At 39.0% G+C, this 19636-nt stretch overlaps 3 protein-coding genes across 3 annotated transcripts; 1 reads left to right on the forward strand and 2 right to left on the reverse strand.

Moving 5' to 3' along the window:
• Positions 1–567: 567 nt before the first annotated feature.
• On the reverse strand, positions 568–4146 carry c1galt1c1 (C1GALT1-specific chaperone 1). The gene is made up of 2 exons (XM_022214459.2): positions 3975–4146; positions 568–2267 (listed from the first exon to the last, which is right to left on the reverse strand). The coding sequence occupies exon 2, from the start codon at positions 2251–2253 to the stop codon at positions 1300–1302; it is 954 nt and encodes a 317-aa protein (XP_022070151.1). The 5' UTR covers positions 2254–2267; positions 3975–4146; the 3' UTR covers positions 568–1299.
• Positions 4147–9054: 4908 nt separating this feature from the next.
• urp1 (urotensin-related peptide 1) lies at positions 9055–12051 on the forward strand. The gene is made up of 5 exons (XM_051954746.1): positions 9055–9950; positions 10169–10288; positions 10398–10438; positions 10703–10808; positions 11828–12051. The coding sequence occupies exons 1-5, from the start codon at positions 9848–9850 to the stop codon at positions 11857–11859; spliced, it is 402 nt and encodes a 133-aa protein (XP_051810706.1). The 5' UTR covers positions 9055–9847; the 3' UTR covers positions 11860–12051.
• Positions 12052–12139: 88 nt separating this feature from the next.
• Positions 12140–18285, reverse strand: clic2 (chloride intracellular channel 2). The gene is made up of 6 exons (XM_022214505.2): positions 17949–18285; positions 16430–16539; positions 15731–15856; positions 15517–15617; positions 13937–14118; positions 12140–12945 (listed from the first exon to the last, which is right to left on the reverse strand). The coding sequence occupies exons 1-6, from the start codon at positions 18000–18002 to the stop codon at positions 12784–12786; spliced, it is 735 nt and encodes a 244-aa protein (XP_022070197.1). The 5' UTR covers positions 18003–18285; the 3' UTR covers positions 12140–12783.
• Positions 18286–19636: the final 1351 nt, after the last annotated feature.

The following is a 19636-nucleotide window of genomic DNA, read 5'->3' on the forward strand; positions in this document are numbered from 1 at the left end:
TAGCCAGTTTTTTTCACACATCCACTAGTCAAGCTGGAAATCCGACGCTCAGTGTTTAGTTTGTTTTTGACTGTCCTGTTAAACTGAGCTGATAGTATTTTTGTCCAACTTCATATCAGTGAGAGTGGCGTAGCAGTTCATTAGTGACAACGAGAATTTATGTCTTGATTGCAAAAATTTCAGATACAACACAAGGCTCACAAGTGCTACTAATAAAGTCGGATAAAAAATGCTGCCAGCAATAGGGGCCGTCCAGATAGCTCCAAGGGTTAAGTGGGTAACCCATGTACAGGGGCAATAATTCCCAATGCAGCGGCCTGAGTTTGACTCCCGCTCATGGCCCTTTGCTGCATGTCTTCTCCCTCCTTTCCTGCCTGTCTCCACTGCACCTATTGAATAACAGCGAAAAAGGCCAATAAAAAAAATTCTCTCAGCAATAGAAAACAGTTTCATATAGAAACTGTTCCAACATCAGTTGTCCTCTGAACAGTACAATTACTTCCTTCTCTCAAAAACCAGTCGCATCCACAGCGTCCCTGTTGGATGATTCACCACCACAGACCTGCATTAAGTTTATTCAGTAATTCATTTTATTTACTTTCATTATCCAAAAGTCACTTCATCTGTTCACTTTGATCCTCATTTAAAAATGTCAGTGGAATGGTAACACTTCCACTTGATTTATTGTCTTTATGTGACAGAATAAATACACAACTCCTTTAACAGTGAGGTATAGTTTGTCTATTTAGCTGTGAAGGCCAATTCTTCATACAAGGAGATAACCAAACATAACATGGCAAGAAAGAGCTGCACCATGATATGGCTCGGTCAATACTGAAAATTAGTGCTCTAGTACAATCTTTAAATCAGAGAGATGATTTTTATTCCAGGCAGAACTAAAAGTTAATTGTGGTAAAGAGGGCCGTGCATTTAGAACAGTTAAATAATTTTTGGAAACTTGCATCTCCCTCCAATGCAGATTTAAGACCACAAAAAGACATTTAAGATACATAACATTACATAAATCACCAAATCCTGTAAATCCGGTTAAGTCATGAGTCAAATCCATTCCCCAGCCCCACATGGATTCAAAGGGCGGCACACCCATCGGCTCTGTTTACTTAAAGAATGGGCTGCTGATTGTGTCAAGTACAAAAGGTACAAATATACATAAAAGTGTTGTTCCCTCCCAGGATCCAGTTTTACAAACAGCATAAGAAAACTATCTCCCCAAATTTAAATTTGCCGTCATAGAAGCAAAAGAATATGAGGACACACCCAGCTCGAAGGAATGACGTTCTAATCATTGTCTGAACCTTCAGGAGGGTAAAATGTCACCAAGTCATGAAAATCGTGCCCGTATGGACGAAGTCTGTAAACTCCAAACATCAGAACCTGCATCTGATTCGGTGACATCCCGTTGAATGTGACAGCCATGTCGGAGCAGCAGCCCTCCACTACATTAGTGGGGTTTTCCTTCATGCTGTCTGATATCAGGGTGTGAACAGTCTTGCTGTTGAACAGGCCCTTTCCGTGCATATCTTCTCCGTTCTCCGCAAACACACCTGAATATTTGAGACACACAGCCAGCTGCTTGTCTTCACCCAGCTTCCACAGGGCACGTCCTCTTTCTGGACACTTTTCTTCATCCTCAAACACGTTCACCAGCCTTTTCAAGGCTTCATAGCTTAAGACAATGCCGCTGTCCAACGCTACATATTCAAGCTCCCCTGACTTCATAGCGTTTCCCAGGTAGAAGGGTTCATTCGGATCCTTTGTGAGCACAAGATACTTGAGATTCTCAATGATAGCAAACGTGGTGGGCTGCGCCACAAAGAACCACCGCAGATCCCCGGCGTTATCATAAGCATGCTTCAGAGCTTTACGTAACCTCGCCCAATCATCTTTTTCATTTAGGTCTATTGCCTCGAGCGCCTTAGAGGACTCTGAGGTGTAAAAGACGGCCTTGTCACAGTGTTTGGCCCAGGTGTCAATAGCAGTAGCCCAGTAAACAAGGACACTGGGCTGGACCATGATGATGCAGGAGACTCGAACTTGATCGAGCAACTCCTGAGTATGACTGTCAGAGAGGTGCTTCAGCTCCTCTTTACTTGCAGCTTTGACGTGATGATGATGGTGGTCTTCTGTCGTGAACTCAGTGCTGGGACTGAAACTACTCAGGAACGACAGCACCAAGCAGAAGAGGCCTCCCATGACCATCCCCTTCATGAAAGAGCCTCCGTCAGACAACATGTTGGCAACAGACACTGGATGAGAGAGAAGAAGAATTATTGTACAACCACATATGCTATTCAGGATTTTTGTATTTAGATCTGAAAACATATCACGCAAGTATTTTATTTCATGAAATTTAATTGAAATGACACAATTAATGAGTTATGCCATTTTTTGTGCAAAAAAATACCACATAGTATGAATCTTATCTGTTCAAAGCTGATAAACTGTGGGGATTTACCACTTTTTGGTCATTTGTGATAACAAATTGAGTTTTGTACTGTCGGTCAGTCAAAGAGCAATTTCAAACTGAAGAATCTGACTGTCAGTGGGGTAATTAGTGAGGAAAGCAATCTTTAGTTGCACCATTGAAACTGTTGTGATATTCTACTAACATATAACAGGCAAAAAGGAGCTCACTTTGAGACCTTTGTATATGCTTTCACTTCCTCATATTTAGACAGCTGCGATCATCTCAGTACAAATGTTAGGCCTGATTATAATAAAATCTACTTTCACCATAAGGTTAGCATAGCTTCATGTATTCTGGGTTATATGAGTATATGTGTGCATTTAGGTGTAAATGTGGTTTGGTATGTGTAACATGTATTTATGATTTGATGTAAATTTAAAATTTTGACCTTTTGCACCTACTAATGATGCTATACAAATACACTCTATCACCATTATTATCCTTTGTACTACACCACCAGTCAAAAACTTGGACACACCTTCTCATTCAATGCTTTTATTTGATTTGTAGTATTTTGTATATTACAGATTAATACTGAACATGCACAGATGTATTCTTTTATACTTTTTATGTCTTCAGTATTTATTTACAATGTACAAAATAATTAAATAAAAACCACTGAATGAGAAGGTGTGTCCAAACTTTTGACTGGTAGTGTACAATCAAAAGTGTATTGGAATGCAGTATAATTAACCGAAGTTCAAGTTGCTTGTCTTGTCGAACCAGCAGAGCAATCCAAAGGATAGACAGTAGATCATCAGGTTTAACCTACATGAAACTAACCTGTAAATTAGGGCTGTCAAGATTCATTTCTATAACCACAAAATTACAAAATAAATGAAAAAGGCCATTATAAATCCAGTCCCAAATGAGTTTTGATACCTCAGAAAACATTGGTGCTTAACAGTCACTGAGTGTACTAACATTGAAGATCAATTGGACGTCAAAAATATTCACATTTCTATATTTTTTGTGGGAAAAGTGAAATAACTAAACTGATTAATCGATCGTCCAAATAGTTGACGTTTACAGATATTATTTTTCTGGACAAAACACTGTGTGATCGAAAAAATGTACAATCGTTGATTTCATGTTCTAAAAATAAATGTAACTTTCCATAAACACAAAATGAGAGCTTCACTTAATGTTTTGCATTTCTTCCACTTAACTGTTGTTGGCTTCTATGGCTACATAAATGGAATGAGACTTGTTAAGACTTTGTCGAGAAATGCTTCGAGACGAGCATTATACCTTCATGAAACATGCTCGACATGAGTCGCTTTGAGGTGTTTTGTGTTGATATTTTAATCAGCAGCTCAGTATTCAGATCCGGTAACTTGATAACATGGTTCCGGGCAGTTAGAGGCGAAGTCGCTGTAACAACCAGCTGTTAGCTAACTGTTAGCTTCGTAATGTTACACTCCGCGACTAACTATGGGCTGTCGTTAGCAATATAAATAAAGCAAACAAAGAGTATTTACTGTACCTAGCTATGTTAATGCTGCCGTGCCGGCTGGTGCTACCGCTTTGCCAGTCTTTCAGGTCCCACTTTTCCTGGCTGGTTACCAACGTCAGCAGGACAGTAAACTAACAACCAGGCATAAGCATGCTTCTTCTTCTACGGATTGTTCTTCTGTGCTTCTCCTTCTACTTCTGACTCTTCTTCGACGGTTTAAATGCAGACAGCAGCCTCTGCCATCCAAAGCACCTTCAAAGGCTCTGCTGCCCCCCTCCGGTCTTAGTGGAGCGTTGCCCAGGCTGCTTATCTCTGGTGAAAAACCTCTAAACCAGGTGTGTCAAACTCATTTGAGTTCAGGGACCACACACAATTTGAAAGTAAAGCGATCAGTAGAATCGTAGCATAATAACCTATAAACAAGGACAACTCCAACATTTTTCCCTTTGTTTTAGTGCAAAAACGTACATTCTGAAAATGTTCACATTTAATGAATCTTTTTTTTTTTTTTTTTACAAAACATTATGAACAACTTGAAATTTATTTTGAAAAAATAAATGCAATTTAAAAATTTCATACTTCATTTATACATGTGCAACACAACTAACAGAGTACAGTGACTCTGCAATGGCAAAAAATTTAAAAGAGCAATTACTTTTACTGAAAAAACTTCAGTTGATGTCTTCTCTGTGATTTTTGCACTTTGCAAAGACATACAAATAAATAAATGGACAATGTTTCAATGTTGAAATGCAATAAAAGCCGAACTTCTAAGGGGAATCAATACTTATTTATAAGCACTGTATATTGTAAGTAGACATATTGTGACAATTGTAAATGAACAATCTTTAAAATTTTATAGATTTTTTGCAATTAACTTCCTATAACGATAAAGACTGTGAAAATGGCAGACGTTATTCACCATATTTTTAGGGTTTAATAACTCTCCTTTAATATGAACTTTTTATGTGCACTCTACAATTTAATGATTTTTTAAATATATGTATTAATATTTAAATTATTTCAGGGCTGCATCCCTCAAATATTTTGCAGGGCTATGTTATAAGCAACTTTTCTTCAAAATGACCTGAATAATTTAGTGATTAGACAATAGGCTAATTTAGTTTTCATCTCATCATTCCAGCTTAAAATTTTCTTCTTTGTCTCCTGTTCGAACATCATTTTGCCAATATTGTGATTTTGTCTCCCTCTGTACGCTTCATTAAAAACACCCTGCTGTACATCTGTTCTTACTGCTGTGTTCTCTAACTTATGCTACGTGTTCAGGAAACAAGAGGTGATACGTCACACGATATGTTGAACGCGCATCTAAGGAACAGTTGAGCTGTACCTGAATAATTCATTGGACAAACAGATAAAACAGCATATCAGATCACAGTGTTTGGTTTCAGAAGATAGAAAACACAATGAAGTCGTTTACCAACATTTGTTCCAACCTAGTAAATGACACATTGTTATGAATGTTATCTTCACGCCACTAACAAAACTAGATTTAATTACAGGGCTGATACATATGGAGAGATACACATGAAAGATCTGTAGGCTTAAAGACTGACAGGACAAATGATTGAATGGAAAATCATTTCTCAGTGTATTGCGGTCTCTCTTTGATTTTGTGCTTCATCTACTGACAAATCAGAAAACAGCTGATAGATGCTGGTCTGTTTGACGAAATACTATGACATTTGAAGATATTTACTTGCAAAATATTTTTTGGTTGAGTGCAACAAATTAAATATATTTATTCAAGTAGAATATTGAAGCATATGCACACTTTTATATCTTTTCAATGCTACCAAACACTTCTACTCTTAATGCATTTCAGCTGGCCTCATGACTTGATTTAATTTGCATTTACCATCCAGTTCCAGGTCTACATCAGAAATAATGCAGTGTTTACTCCTGTTTATTGTTTGACATCTATTCATTTTCAGAATAAATGTTTGCATTTTAATTAAAAATGACAGTGTTTTCCCTTCTTCTTTTTGGTTTGTGAGCCATCAAAAATAAGTGATGCAGTTGTCTCTGTTGTTAGCAGATGCGTCAAAAGCACATTTTTCAAAGTTAACATGTAAAGAATTATATTTTTTTCCACACTGGAGGATCCTACACTGCACCAGATTGTATCTGAACCATTTGTTTAAGGTTGTTGAATGAAGGACGTTAAGTGAAAAGGCTGTTTGGTACAAAAACGACCAAAACAGATGTAGTATTTGCTGTCCGTCACTGTTGTTGCAGAATTGACTTCAACACAGTCAACCATTCGGCCATTCCATCTCTGACAGACACCAGTTCATCAGCGTCAACAAATGCAAATCCTCCACTGCTCACCTCTCCTAAGGCTCAGTTATCAGCCCCCTCCTCTTCGTCTACTCCATGCCCCCCCTTGGCCACTTAAATCGTCATTGTGGACTCCAGTTTCATTGCTTTCCAGATGACATCCAACTCTATATCTTCACCAAAACAATCACCGACTGTATCAGAGAAATAAAGCCGTGCCTCTAAACATGCTTCCACAAACTAAACCGTAACAAATCAGAAATCATTATAATCGATCCAAAAACACTCACAAAATCCACCCACAACTTCTCCCTCACCACTGACACTTCCACCCTCACATCAGAAATCTTGGCGCCATCTTTGACCAAACCCTTTCTTTCGACCAACACATCAAGCACATCACTAAAACAGCCTTCTGTCACCTTAAAGAACTGCCTGCTTCCATCTATCCCTCCCCCTTTCAGCTGCAGAAACTCTCAGCCACGCGTTCCTCACATCCAGCCTTACTACTGCAGCAGTCTTCTCTATGGGACATCATCTAGAACACTCAGGAAACTTCGGCACATCCTGAATTCTGCTGCACACCTGCTCACCCACTCCCACACCCGTGATCACATTACCCCCATTCTTCAGAACCTCCAGTGGCTCCATGCCCTCCAGCAAATCCACTCCAAAAATCCTCCTGATCACCTACAAAGCTCTCCATAACCCGGCTCCCCCCTACCTGACAGACTAATGCTAGCCTCCTATCTACCACTATCTGGACCAAAGACCTGTGTCACCCCAGGGCTTTCTCCTACGTCGCTCCCACCCTCTGGAACTCACTCTGTCTCTGTCAGATGCAGCAGCTTAAAATCTTTATTAAGACATTAATAATGCAATGATTTGTTGATCACTGAGGTTATTTTCCATTTGATTATGACATACTTTCACGAGTATTGGAGGGTTTGATATTTTTACTTTCTTTAACTACTGTTCATTTCTTATTTTCTCAAACCTTTCCTCAAATATTTACTTTAGCGTGTAAACAGAGGGTTGAATTAAACCTTGTGCTTTTCCACGATTAGTGTACACAAAGCTGAGTTTGACTAATCTTTCCAACCTGAATGTTTTCAAACAGAACATGTTTTTATATCAGGGGTTGTCCTTAACAGAGGAAGCTGTAATGACTTAAAATTTCCCACGACTCCAATCAGCAGGTAAATCACATGTACATTTTTGGCAGCATGTCATTGTTTCTTTACATGTTTGTAATGCGTCTGCTCCTTTGTCTGTTTCAAATCGCTTGACCTACAAACTGAGCTCTGCTTTGGCTTTGCTTCTTGTCACTGTCAGCTCAGCAGCCAGATGCATCGAATGTTGTTGTCCTCAGTGGTGATTTCACAGATGTGGAGACAATAAATCACCTGATGCTTCATCTGCTCATCTAAACAGCATTAGTGACATTTCAGTTTGACAAAAAGCCTTACGGGACAAAGCCTGCTTTAGTATCTAAAAATCTGAAACTTATGATTTTTTTTTCCAGTTTTGTAATTATTTATTTGGACCACGCTTACATATTTTAAACCTCAATGACATCAGTAATGGTATAATGTCTCGACCTATTATAAAAGCCTCTAAACATAGTTAATTTGAGGATATCTTCAAAACTTTGTCTATCATTTCATCCATTGCTTGTATCTAAATTAAATTATCTGAACAAACGGAGTGCCATTAAATCTATTACAGATATCCTCACTACTACAACAAATCAGGTAAACATTTTATTTGTCCCAGTAGCTGCAAAACTAAGGACATTTGTTACGGATCTTGCTGGCGGACCCGGGCAGAGAGCCACACAACCAGGAAAGGTGGAATTGAGAAGGTTTTATTGTACAGAGTGGATATGAGGTGGTGAGGGAACCAGGCACCGGAGAGACGGCAGGTGGAAGGAAGGTTGGACAGGCGGGTTCTGGAGCCGGGGATCGGCGGTCACCTTGGTCCGAATGGGGGGACGGAGTGCCGCAGGTGGAGCGGGGGGAACCCTGGCGGTCGGAGGCAGGTAGGGAAACGGGGCGGGAGCCGGTCCGGGGTTTCAGGGAGGGGTCCAAGCAGGAACGGGGGTCTGACGAGGGGGGAAACCGGTGCCGAATTGTCTGAGGAGAACCAGAGGGGAAACAAGTCGGCTGGGATCCCGGACAGCTGGTTCTGGCGAAGGCAGAAGAGAAAACACAGCTAGAAACGGTCAAAAACACAATCAAATCTGGAGGGCTAGAGAGAGAACTGACTGGCAAGTCTTATTCAACAATCTGGCAGGGAGTGGATAGTTGAACCGGTACTTATTGCAGGGATGGTAATCAGTGGGATGTGCGTCAGCTGTCTGGGAGCCATGGAGGTGGTTGATTGCCTGAGTGGAGTCAGCTGGGAAGCCGAACTCCACTCAGGCGCCGCGCTGTAGGGGAAGACATGGGTAGAGGAGTGGATGGGAGACCTAGAAGGAACCAGACAGACAGAGGAACAGAGAGACGGAGGAATAGGGAGATGGGAGGTAGGGAAAAGGGGTTTTTAGGGATGTCATGTGGGGAAGGGATGAGGAGAGAGAGCCCTGACAATATTACCATCAGCCATGATTGTATGTTTGTGCTTAATGCTAATTAGCAAATATTAAGATGCTAACATGCTAGATAGTCGCTTTTGAGCACCCCAGTCCTATTTTTGGCCTTACAAAGCAAATGTTTTTATCCATCACTATTATAATCCACCTCTAATATACCCATGACAACACTCGACCCTATTCTTGTTGCTTAATTATGACATTTTTATGCCAGATGCTTTGCTAGGTGTTCTTGGGCGTTTTAAAAAGCAGCAACATGCAAACCTTTACTTTTTCCTTTTATTTTCTTTAAAGAATCTTTAGTTTTCACACTAGTATTTCAGCTAATTACATTTTATTAACACACATTGCTTAAGCATATTACAAAAAAACATCCTCAAAACTTGCTTTCACACAGATTGTTAACATTTCGTACAATGAGTTTACTTAGATGTGGTCAGCAGTGAACAGTGAAGCCCATTTATATGATTAGAAATTCAAAGATTATCAAATAGCATGATACAAGAGCATTGTATATACCCCTTTTAAATTAAGGACTGACAAAATGCAGACGTATTCAGCACACTGTTACCTACAGCCATTGTTAATGCCATCTGGGATGTTTGTCATTCATCAGGCTGTGATGTAGAAGCCTGTAGTGACACACCTGCAGCAGCTCTGTGTGACCTGTGATCTCAGACATGAGCAATAGCACATCTGAGCAGCCCATCACACAGAAACGGTGTCAAACACAAACCATCAGAGCTCCTGTGGACAGATTACTGCTGCAGAGTAAACATTTGTTTGGCCGCTCTGTACAAGCAGAGATAGGCCTCGGCTGAATTGACAAGGTCTCCTAAATTGTGTCCATGACGCCTGATCCATCGTGTCAAAACCATTAAGAAGGAGACTGGGTGTGATGATAATGTATTGATCAGATTGTGATGGATGGCTGCTGGGGATATATAAGTGAAGTTCTCGGTCAAATTAAGGAATAGTCCAGGCTTGGCCAACTGAACATCGAGACATAATGCTGTCTGTAGCTCTGCTTTACCTCGTAGCTGTGATTTGTTCTGCAGCATGGACACATGCTCTGCCCCTGTACCCAGAAGCCAACCTGGATCTACAGCCAGGTAAGACTCTCTGCTTTGTTGATCATACGTCTTTGATTTTATTCAGACTTTTGGATTGCTTTTAGCTCATTTACTCTGACCTCTTGTCACGAGCAACACTTTGATATTTACCCTGCAAATCAGTTTTTCACAAACTCAGCCCAATTCTGCTCATGTTGATTCATAAAGAGGTGATCCCAAATCCAAAAATTGAAGAGAAAATGGTTTCATTTCAACAGATTTCATTCAGAAATTAGTGTCAGAGGTGGAGGATGGAGCCAACACTGCTGAGGGGGAGCAGAGAGAAGTGTTTCCTCTGCTGATGCTACACAATGGAGGGAGAGACTCCTGGAACAAAGGTGAAAACAACAACAATGTGCACACAGAGATTTGAAGTCCAAAGGCAAATTAGTTAAATGTGATGATGAAAGTAACAATGTGTTAACTTTCATTATCATTTTCTTTCAGGGGAAAAAGATTCAACACAACAGGAGAAGTTTGTGAATCTGGTAAGGCCGATAAGACTTCTCTGTACACTCTGAAAAAGCACATTTTTATATAATACATCACAAAAACATTTTAAAATTGCGTAACTTAAATGTGCCATGACACTGAAAGGCCAATTAGTGAACTGGATATGCAGCTACTTTAATTTTAAGATCAGGGGCGTTTGTAAGGAACATTTGGGCATAAAAACACACACCTGAAAACAAAAGCAACCACAAATGAGTGTTTGGTCTACACCTATGTTCAAACCGTTGCTTCTTTTTAAGGTCGAGGACTTCAAAGATGTGGTTTTGAAGCTGGCAGCGGCCGACAAGCTTCGCTCTCAGGGTTTTGTCCGATCAGAGCAGAGCCTGCCAAAAACCAACAAAAGAGGTGAGTTACTCAGATTATTCTCTGTTCACCGCATGCCGCACCTGCTCAAGTGTTTAGATCCTCCAACAACACCTGACATGATATCTGAGCTGGTGTTACTATAATAGAATTACCTCAATATAAGGATGTTTGAGCAAGGCTTGTGCTACTTAAAAGTGGGACAGATGACGTAAACCTGAACAGGTGGCAACAAGCGCAGCACATATTGATACTGATGTTAATATTTTTCTTATGGAGACAGAAAACACAGTAGAAGAAAACACTGCCACATAAATGACCTTTTCAAAGGTAGAAATGGCTTATTGTGTGAAGATTTTACAAGCTCATAAGCTATAAATTATACTGATCCTTCTTCATCCTCTGATTTAACATTTATTAAAAATATATGAGCATTTAATAAGTACTTTACTACAATATGCAATGTGGTTGTAATTAGCTGTAAGAACATATGAGCATCTGTGACAACAAATTTTAAATTATTGCAGCAGTTTTTTAATATATTGCCATTGTTTTGATGTCTTTATGTCGGTAATCATTTTTATAGTTGCTGCTAAATACATTAATAAACACATGCTTATTTACAGCTACATCCTACTGTGTTTATTAAATGCCTACATACTGATTATGAATGCAAACAAAGAGCAGCATCACCACACTTAATGAACAAATTGGAGGTATAAAGAACAAATAACAGTGTAATTACAAAATTCTGCTGTTAAATTTAAGGCACATCAGCATTTACTCAAATGGAGATGACTTTCTTTCGCTGAATCAGTCACAAATAATTAAAAATCCTAACTGTACAATACTCAGTTGGGGAAAAACAAGAAAAACTGAGCAACAGACAGATTAATCTTTAACAAAAGACACACAATGGATTCTGTTTATAGAATAATAAGCAGAATATACACGAGAAAATGACACGATAGAAACAGTTGATAGTAGAAAAACATTTTAAAAATGCAATATGTTAATGGACTGCACTGTTAAAAATGTTTATTTATTCTCTCTCCTGACAGCATGTTTCTGGAAATACTGCGTGACCAACTAGAGCACAGGGAGAGGACGTTTTGTGTGATTTCAGCTCGGCCCGGTTGGAGACGCTCTCACTCTCCATCCTCGTTTTTGTTTCCCATCAAACTCTATATTTATCGTCTATACTGGTTGAACAGAAGATATATTTTTGAAGCTGTTAAATGGTCTTTTTCGTGGCTGAAAATAAACTTGAATATGAGAAATGCCATCTATGTGACAAATGTTCATATTTTTGCTGTACAAAAGCAAAGAAAGGACAATGAAATCCAGGATTATGATCACACACTCAAACCATATGGAAATCAAGAATGACATATTTTTTATTAGTGTGAAACTGAAAAAAAATCAACCTTTCAAATTGCAGTTTTACAGGGTGAAATACATAATTCTGCATAAAAATGAACTGTTTCTGCAGCTGCTGCTACCACTAATACAATCATATATGTTTCAATGTGGGTGTTTAGATTGTAAAAAGAAGAGAAAAATATCTTTATTTACACTATAAACAACAACTCTGCTAAATAATCATCAACAGTTAATTGCACATTTGGCCTTTTGTTGTCTGTGAGTGACTCTGGATAAACAGTTAGCACATGCAACCAATAAAACATTTCACTTTTCCAAGTTCTACTGCAACACCAGCTCATGATTTTTAAAGGTGAAGTCAGCAACTTTGGAGAAATCCACAGAGCCAGGGCTGTGCACCAACACTACATGTCTTTCAGCACACACACAACATGGACATATATTCAGTGATTTTGACAAAAAGAATTATTAGATTAGAATCACATTCTCCACCTTTACAGTGGAATAGTGTCTGACTCACTGCTGTAGTTTGTTCTTATTCTATAGGTGGCAGTGTCCTCCACAGATCACCATTTCTACATGCACGGTTACACTAACAGTAAAAAAAGGACATTGACAACACAGAATGAAAAGTTTATGTTCTGTTCTTGGCCACGCTGAAGTAAGCCTTCTCGATCTCAATGTCGGCCGGACACGTCTGTTTGAACTCCTCTCTCTCGTAGGCGTTTTGAAGGTATCTCCAGACGCCGGTGAACTCGGCAGGAATGTCGAAGTCGCAGTATTTCTTGGAAGCAACCTGAAATAAATAGACAGAGAAACACATCAATAAAGATTTAGAGAGCTGCTCAGAGCATCTAGTAGAGCAAAAGCTCCAATATAGCAACGCATTAATATGTGAAAGTTGGATAATTTCACACAGAAGTAAAAATCTATGACATTCACACGATGTTAATTAAGCCAATGAGTGCCAAGTAAATCTGTCTATATTATACAGTATGCTGACATTTATGCACTGGAGAGCGATCAGTTTGCCAATGGAGCAGCAACGGCAACAGAGATAGAGTGTGTTACAGCAAGTATGGGAGAAGGTTTGACAGAAAAACCTAGAGACAGGAAAAAGAATCTTCTTGTGCTCCAGACAATAAAGAAACTCAGCATCTGCAGTGTATGAGTCTCACTGCTAGAATGCAGTGCAACACATACTTCTGCCTTATGTTAAACAGGTTAATGTGCTTTGCAACAATGCATAGTATTTTATGCTTATTACAGGCATCTAAAATCCTGATCCGTTATCTAACTAGTAACTACAGCTGGCATATAAATTAGATTAAAATTTCAATTTTCTCTTTGACATAGTGGCATAGAGCACCGAATAACTAAACTGTAAAAATACTCCTGCAAGCCTGCATTGAAAATGTTAGTAATGTAAGTAATGTCAGTAAAATGTACATAAAGTATCCAAAGTAAAGGTATTCATTTTGCATAAAATTGCTCCTGTGACTGACAGATTATTTTATATTACATTATTACACAGTTAATCCAGAAACGTCAATGTGTAAGCAGCAATCAGTTGGTTTATCTGAGTGAGTTGCAGCTTGTTTCTGTAAAATCTGGCAGTGACGTCCAGTGTTTGGGCTTCTGCAAAGACACAAGATAAATCTGAGGGATAATCTGAGGCAAGGGTTGTGAGAAGAACAGGAGATTCTTTTTTTCTTCTTTTCTACCTTTGAGACACCACATGTGCTTCTTTTCTGGCCGTTTGTGCAACAATAAGAAGACTGTCTCACCCTGATTACGTGAAGTTTGGGCAGCAGGTTGCAGTCGGCTAAGGTGAGGCGGTCACCGTCCAGAAACTTCCTCTTGGACACGGTGATGGTTTCTGTCGAGGTGTGGTCGATCTCCTCGGGGAGGGGTGAGTTCAGGTAGATGTCCAGACGTTTAAACTCCCGCAGCAGGTTTTTCAGTTGGACTGAAGAGTCAGAAACAGGTTTTATCAGTGAGTGCCTGGGTTTATTGTTACAACCTGTATTTTTTATATAATGCTTTTCATTTTTATGCTGCTTTATGCATTTACTAATTACAGGGAAACACTGTACTTTCAACACCTAAATTACTTTCACAGATGTTAATCTCACCTGATGACCTATGATAGGCTTATAGAATACAATAGTTTGCACGAGTTTACCCAACAGCTGTGAAAATTTGGACATGAATTCTCTCAAACACATAAATACATCAGTAAAAATAATCCGATAGTATAACATGGAGATAATAAAATAAGGAGTCATTTATTGCTCTAGTAAAATAAAAGTACTCATTGTTCAGGAGAATCTTCTCAGTGTTGCTGTTTTAATATCACATTACTGGGCTGATGATGCATTAACATTTTGTGTGTTTATGCCATAGCTGATCAAGGTAGATAATTTTACAGCATTAAACGGGTAACAAATGTAGTGAACAGATATCAGCAAGAAACACCCTCATTTGACTGCTTACATTACGACATGCTTTTGTATTACATGTATCACAAATGTTAGAAGTTATGTTTGAATATGCAAATTGGTACGCGTTATCTACCCAAATACAGGCTAATTTGCAAGTTCTTGTTTAATTTTGTTATATTAGTGGCAAAGGTTTTTACAAAGGGAATGTTATATCTTTTTTATCATTTCTTAAATCAAAAATTACTGTCAACAACCAGAAACAAACAAATAAACAAAAAATCCCCACATTTTTAGGAATTAAATGTTCTATAAATCTGATTGTGAGTGATTCTGAATTATACATTCTATATGTTGTTACTGAAAATTAATGTTTGTGGGTCAAAATTTTAATATATCAACATTCAACCTACCCAATTAATTACTTAGATTAAGATTATTATTTTTTTGTCAATTGAAACTTCATGTTTAAATATGTAAATGTACTACTAATATCTAATTAACTTGTCTGCAATTTGCATAGACAATGTGTCACAAAATGAACACTTACATGAGTATTTTGGATTGTTTTCTTTGCACTGGACTGAAAGACGGAAGAGAATATATGGACGCAAAAAACCCAAGTCTCAAAAATTGAGCAGTGCATGAAAAATAATATCTTTGCAGTACTGTTTTGCATAACAGTTTTATATACTGCTACAAAACAGCATAATCAAGAGGAAGATCTCATATTGTTGTGATATAATCATCATCTACAGACACAGTGCTCAGATGAACATAAAACTGCATAAACTATGAATATATTTGAGTAAAGTACAGGAATTTTCATGTTGTGCTCAATTGCAGCACTTGTATATATTTTTATTTTTAGGTCACATCCACATGCGCTGCTGCATGTTTAATAAATCACAAGAAATCGAACTTACAGGTGTTGTTTGGGCTGTTCTTGATGAAAGCAGAGAACTTTGCAAAAATGTCAGCACCCACGTCAAAGGACTCTTTGTTCAGCGGGCTGAGATGAGGATACCTGCAGGGGGGAGAAGAAAGGAGAAGCCCAGGAGAACACTTGTTCAAAGAGAATGAGCCATCATCAGAATCACACATCGCTGCTATTTGTGGAGTGATTCAGCGCAACAATACCTGGGAGGGGCCAGTGTTTGCTCAAGAAACTCCTCGATTTTGATGAAGTCTGTTTTGAGGGTGCCGTTGTAGAGGAGGAAAGGAGGGTTGGTTCCAGGGGCCAGGTCCTTGAGCTCGGCTGGCTTTCTGGAGAGGATGCAGAAAGAAGGAGGGGGAAGGAAGGCATGAAGGGAGAGATTCTGACTTCTATTCAATTCTGCAATCAGCCTGCTATTAAACATTTCAAAACAGAGAGCGTGTTGGTTATCAAGACTGTCAGGCTCAAATGTGGCACTCTGGATTAATGATTTCAACTCCGGCTGTTGGTTTAGTTATAAAAATACACATCGCTGGGAGTGGTCGCCTGTTTAAAAGGCCTGTTGTGTGTGTGTGTTCTGAATCACTCAATTATCAGCATCCTTTCAAAGTTTCCTGATCTTATTTGCTTGTCGGCAATGACCCTGAGAAATTCACACAATAAAACCTCAATTAAAGAAGGTGCTTGTTTCAAAGTGACACAGAGCTCTTTGTACAGTTTGGCTTTACGGCTCCTCCCTCTAAACTTCTGCAGGACAGAGTGAGCAACGTGTCTATTCACTGCTGAGAAATGGTTTGGATTGCTGAAAAAAAAGGCTCTCAATTTCTCTTAATAGAGTTCTGTGTGAAAGTCCCCGCGACCAGATGCTCAGGAAGTGTTGTTGCAAGTGGAGGGGTGCTTACTTCCTCATATCAACAGTGGTCACTGTGAACTTGACTCCTTTCAGCCACAGCACCATGAAGAGCCTCTGGCAGAAGGGGCAGTTCCCAACGTTCTCGCCATCATGTCCAGCCTGAAAAACACAAGAAATAAATGGTAAAAATGTGGCTTTATGATCACAAGTCACAGATGTTCCATTTTAGCTAATGAACTACATCCCCTTTATTGGTTAAAGAGCAATTTTGGAGGTGAAACATGTGAGTGGGATATTTAAAGGCAGTTTCCTCTATAGAGGGGAAATGCAGGCATTGTGCTGTAGCGGAAAATAACTTTTGCTCTGCTCAAGCTACTTTAAAACACCACAACAATCTGGTTCAAGCCCCACATGTTGTCAGTATGTTAATGTGAAAGGAATTGTGTGATTTGTGTTACATGAGAAAATGAATACTGCACTGTTTGTACAGTAAATATGAATAAAGACAACAGCTGGTTAGCAAGAAATAAGGGGGAATGAGCAGTCTGGATCCGCCATAAGGTCACAAAATGTGACTCTCAGCATCTTTAAAGCGTTGCCAGAAGATTGAATCTTTAATGGAGGTTTTGTGTCAAACTATTTCTTGTCTGGAAGCGGTGATTTTCCAAACATTCTCCTCATAAAATGACAAATTGGCATTTTATATGTAGTTTTTTTGTAACAATTAAACAAATATACATTGTTAACAAGGAAGCTTTAGTTGCTTCTTAGCCTAATTTTATGAACTTAGAACAGAGCTACACAAACTGTTTCTGGTCTTTATATTAAGGTAATCTACAAACAGCTGCAAATATGACAGGGATCTGTTTATCTAACTAAACTGTATTCCACAACCTGCTGACCTGTTTCTTAAAGTACCTGAATGTTTAACATTGCATTCATAAAGATACATAAAGTACTCTCTACCACAGTGCTTTTCACTTGATCTCAAAAAGAACTACACTGCCTCCTTCAGATAAAACATTCATGCGCAGGAACAGCACAAGGAGAAAAAAATCTTGCTGTATGTTTAAGAAGAAATGTGTTTATATGACCTGACAGTATCTGAACATGTGTGTACGTAAAGTGGGTGTGCCTGGTCAGGCTTGAGGCCAGTCACCCTCCATGCTGCTCGCTCCTTCTGGGTGTGCCATGATAAGGTGGACCGAGCGTCTGTGGACAGAGTTCACTGATAACAAGCTGCTGTGATCCTCAGCGGGGATACAAACACCTCAACATCTGGAGCTCGTGGTATCTGGAGATGGCACCAGTCGAAAGGAGAGTTGTCCTCTGATTGATGCTGCTCTTATGGCAACATTTGTAGAACTGTGGCAAAGCTGAGGACTAATAGGTGAGCAGGAAATCTTCGTGTGATGGATTTTTGGACTATTTTATCCTCAGAGGGAGGTGCTATAAAGTTCATGTTTTGTTTTGTCAACCAGTAGAAATCTCACGTGTAATCAAACTTTTCACAGCATCTGGTTTTGACAGAGAATCCAAGTTTGAAACTGGAAAAAAAAGTGACTAACCTTAATGAACAGCTCGATGCTTGGCTCCTTTTCTGAGTTCTGCCGAAGTGCCATCTTGTCCCAAAACTGTTTTATTCACTTTTTTTGAAGTCCAAGTGCTTCCTCCTGTCAAAGCTTCCCCTTCAGTCACTGGTTTTGTTCCTCCTAAAAATCCCCAGATGAGGAGAGACTAAGCTGATAATAGTGCCCTGGAAGACGTGCTGCTCTGGTTTCAAACGTGTTTTTGCGGCTGTGGATATCAGCAGAAAGTCTAACACCTCACGGCTGCTTGTGTTTGTCTGAGGGCTCCTTGGAGGCTATCGCTCTGAACATACTTCACAAGTCAAGGGAGAGGGAGGATCCAGAGAGATGGGCGGGGTACACACTCTTATATACCCAAAGTCAAACTCTATGAGGAGAGAGCTTAAAATAGGTCCTTCTGCATATTGCAATATACGCAGGAACTGATAGCGCAGAGTGACTCAAAACACACAAATTCAGACAATTCACTGGAACTACACATTCCAGCAGTGTTAGATATGGAATGGAAAAGGCTGCACTTAATACTGAGTGCTGAGGGAAGCTGGGAGACAGTAACTGAATTTTATGGCAGAAAAGTCTCATGTGTTGGACAGAGTAATGTACAATATGTTTTTTTTGGTTACATTAATGTCAGGAATATGTTAACAAGCTGCGTTAAAGGTTTTTGAAGTGTTTTTGATGAAGAAATGTGCGTATATCTGAATGAACGAGTAGTAGATAGAGCGATTAAGGATTCATTGAAGTACTTTCTGTGGTTTTCTACTTTATTCTACTCCAAAATGTCTCAAAAATGATTTTACTTTACTACAATGGTCATTTGAGAGCTATAATTAAGTTATTTTGCAGATTATTGTACATCTAATTTGTATTTTGAAATGTAAAACATATTAAACATCTAAAAGGAATTTAAAAAATGCAATCTTAATGACTTTTTAAGTTGGCATATTTAATTTCAGATAAGTTAGTGTCACAAAAATCAGTGTCTTACCCCAGTAAAAAAAACTATGGGGGTGGATTGCTGTGAAATTTTAAAAAATCAATCCCCTGACTTTTCGCCCACAATCTGATTAACATTTAAATTTGCTTATAATCAATTTTTTTGGCAACATTAATGGCATTCCCATCAATCTCACCTGTACTTTGTGTCTATTGTGCTGAGTTGGCATGCTAACATGTAAAAAAGACCCTTTTGAAAATGAAGGTTTTTCCCTTGTTAAGTGGTGTTTTCATACGCTAGAGGACATGTTATGAGCACCATGGGTGAGCAGTTTCAGAAATGATACGTTCAGATTTCTGCAGTTTAAAATTTAACGACATAAGAAAACCAGTCCTGTCAGCTTACAGGGTTGGACTTTCTGTATCATTCTTCTTCTTTAGAATCGGTTTCTGGTCTCAAACAAGCACGTCTGAATTACTCCAAAATTACACCTTTTGCCATTGTGTAACATAAAATAGTTTTACAGTGGTTAGCAGAGTTGTAGATGAGCTGGAGAGTTTGAGTTACAGCCACAAAGGAGGGGTGTGTGAACAAAGAGACAGAGGCTTCATAGATCTGCACATTCAAGAGGAAGGAAAGGTGTAAAGTTGCATCATTGTTTTCATGGAAATCACTAAATATGCAACTTTGATGCACAGAGGTCAGTTTTTAGGTTATTAGTCAATGACAG

Source organism: Acanthochromis polyacanthus, chromosome 10 (assembly GCF_021347895.1).
Source record: "Acanthochromis polyacanthus isolate Apoly-LR-REF ecotype Palm Island chromosome 10, KAUST_Apoly_ChrSc, whole genome shotgun sequence".
Taxonomy (NCBI): domain Eukaryota; kingdom Metazoa; phylum Chordata; class Actinopteri; family Pomacentridae; genus Acanthochromis; species Acanthochromis polyacanthus.

Coding starts and splice junctions, on each gene's coding strand:
- c1galt1c1 (XM_022214459.2), bottom strand. CDS start 2,253: ATGTTGTCTGACGGAGGCTCTTTCATGAAGGGGATGGTCATGGGAGGC.
- urp1 (XM_051954746.1), top strand. CDS start 9,848: ATGCTGTCTGTAGCTCTGCTTTACCTCGTAGCTGTGATTTGTTCTGCA. Junction 10,289..10,397: donor GAGAGACTCCTGGAACAAAG/GTGAAAACAACA, acceptor ATTTTCTTTCAG/GGGAAAAAGATTCAACACAA. Junction 10,439..10,702: donor AGGAGAAGTTTGTGAATCTG/GTAAGGCCGATA, acceptor CTTCTTTTTAAG/GTCGAGGACTTCAAAGATGT.
- clic2 (XM_022214505.2), bottom strand. CDS start 18,002: ATGGCACTTCGGCAGAACTCAGAAAAGGAGCCAAGCATCGAGCTGTTC. Junction 15,618..15,730: donor CAAACACTGGCCCCTCCCAG/GTATTGTTGCGC, acceptor TCCCCCCTGCAG/GTATCCTCATCTCAGCCCGC. Junction 12,946..13,936: donor CCAAACTTCACGTAATCAGG/GTGAGACAGTCT, acceptor TATTTATTTCAG/GTTGCTTCCAAGAAATACTG.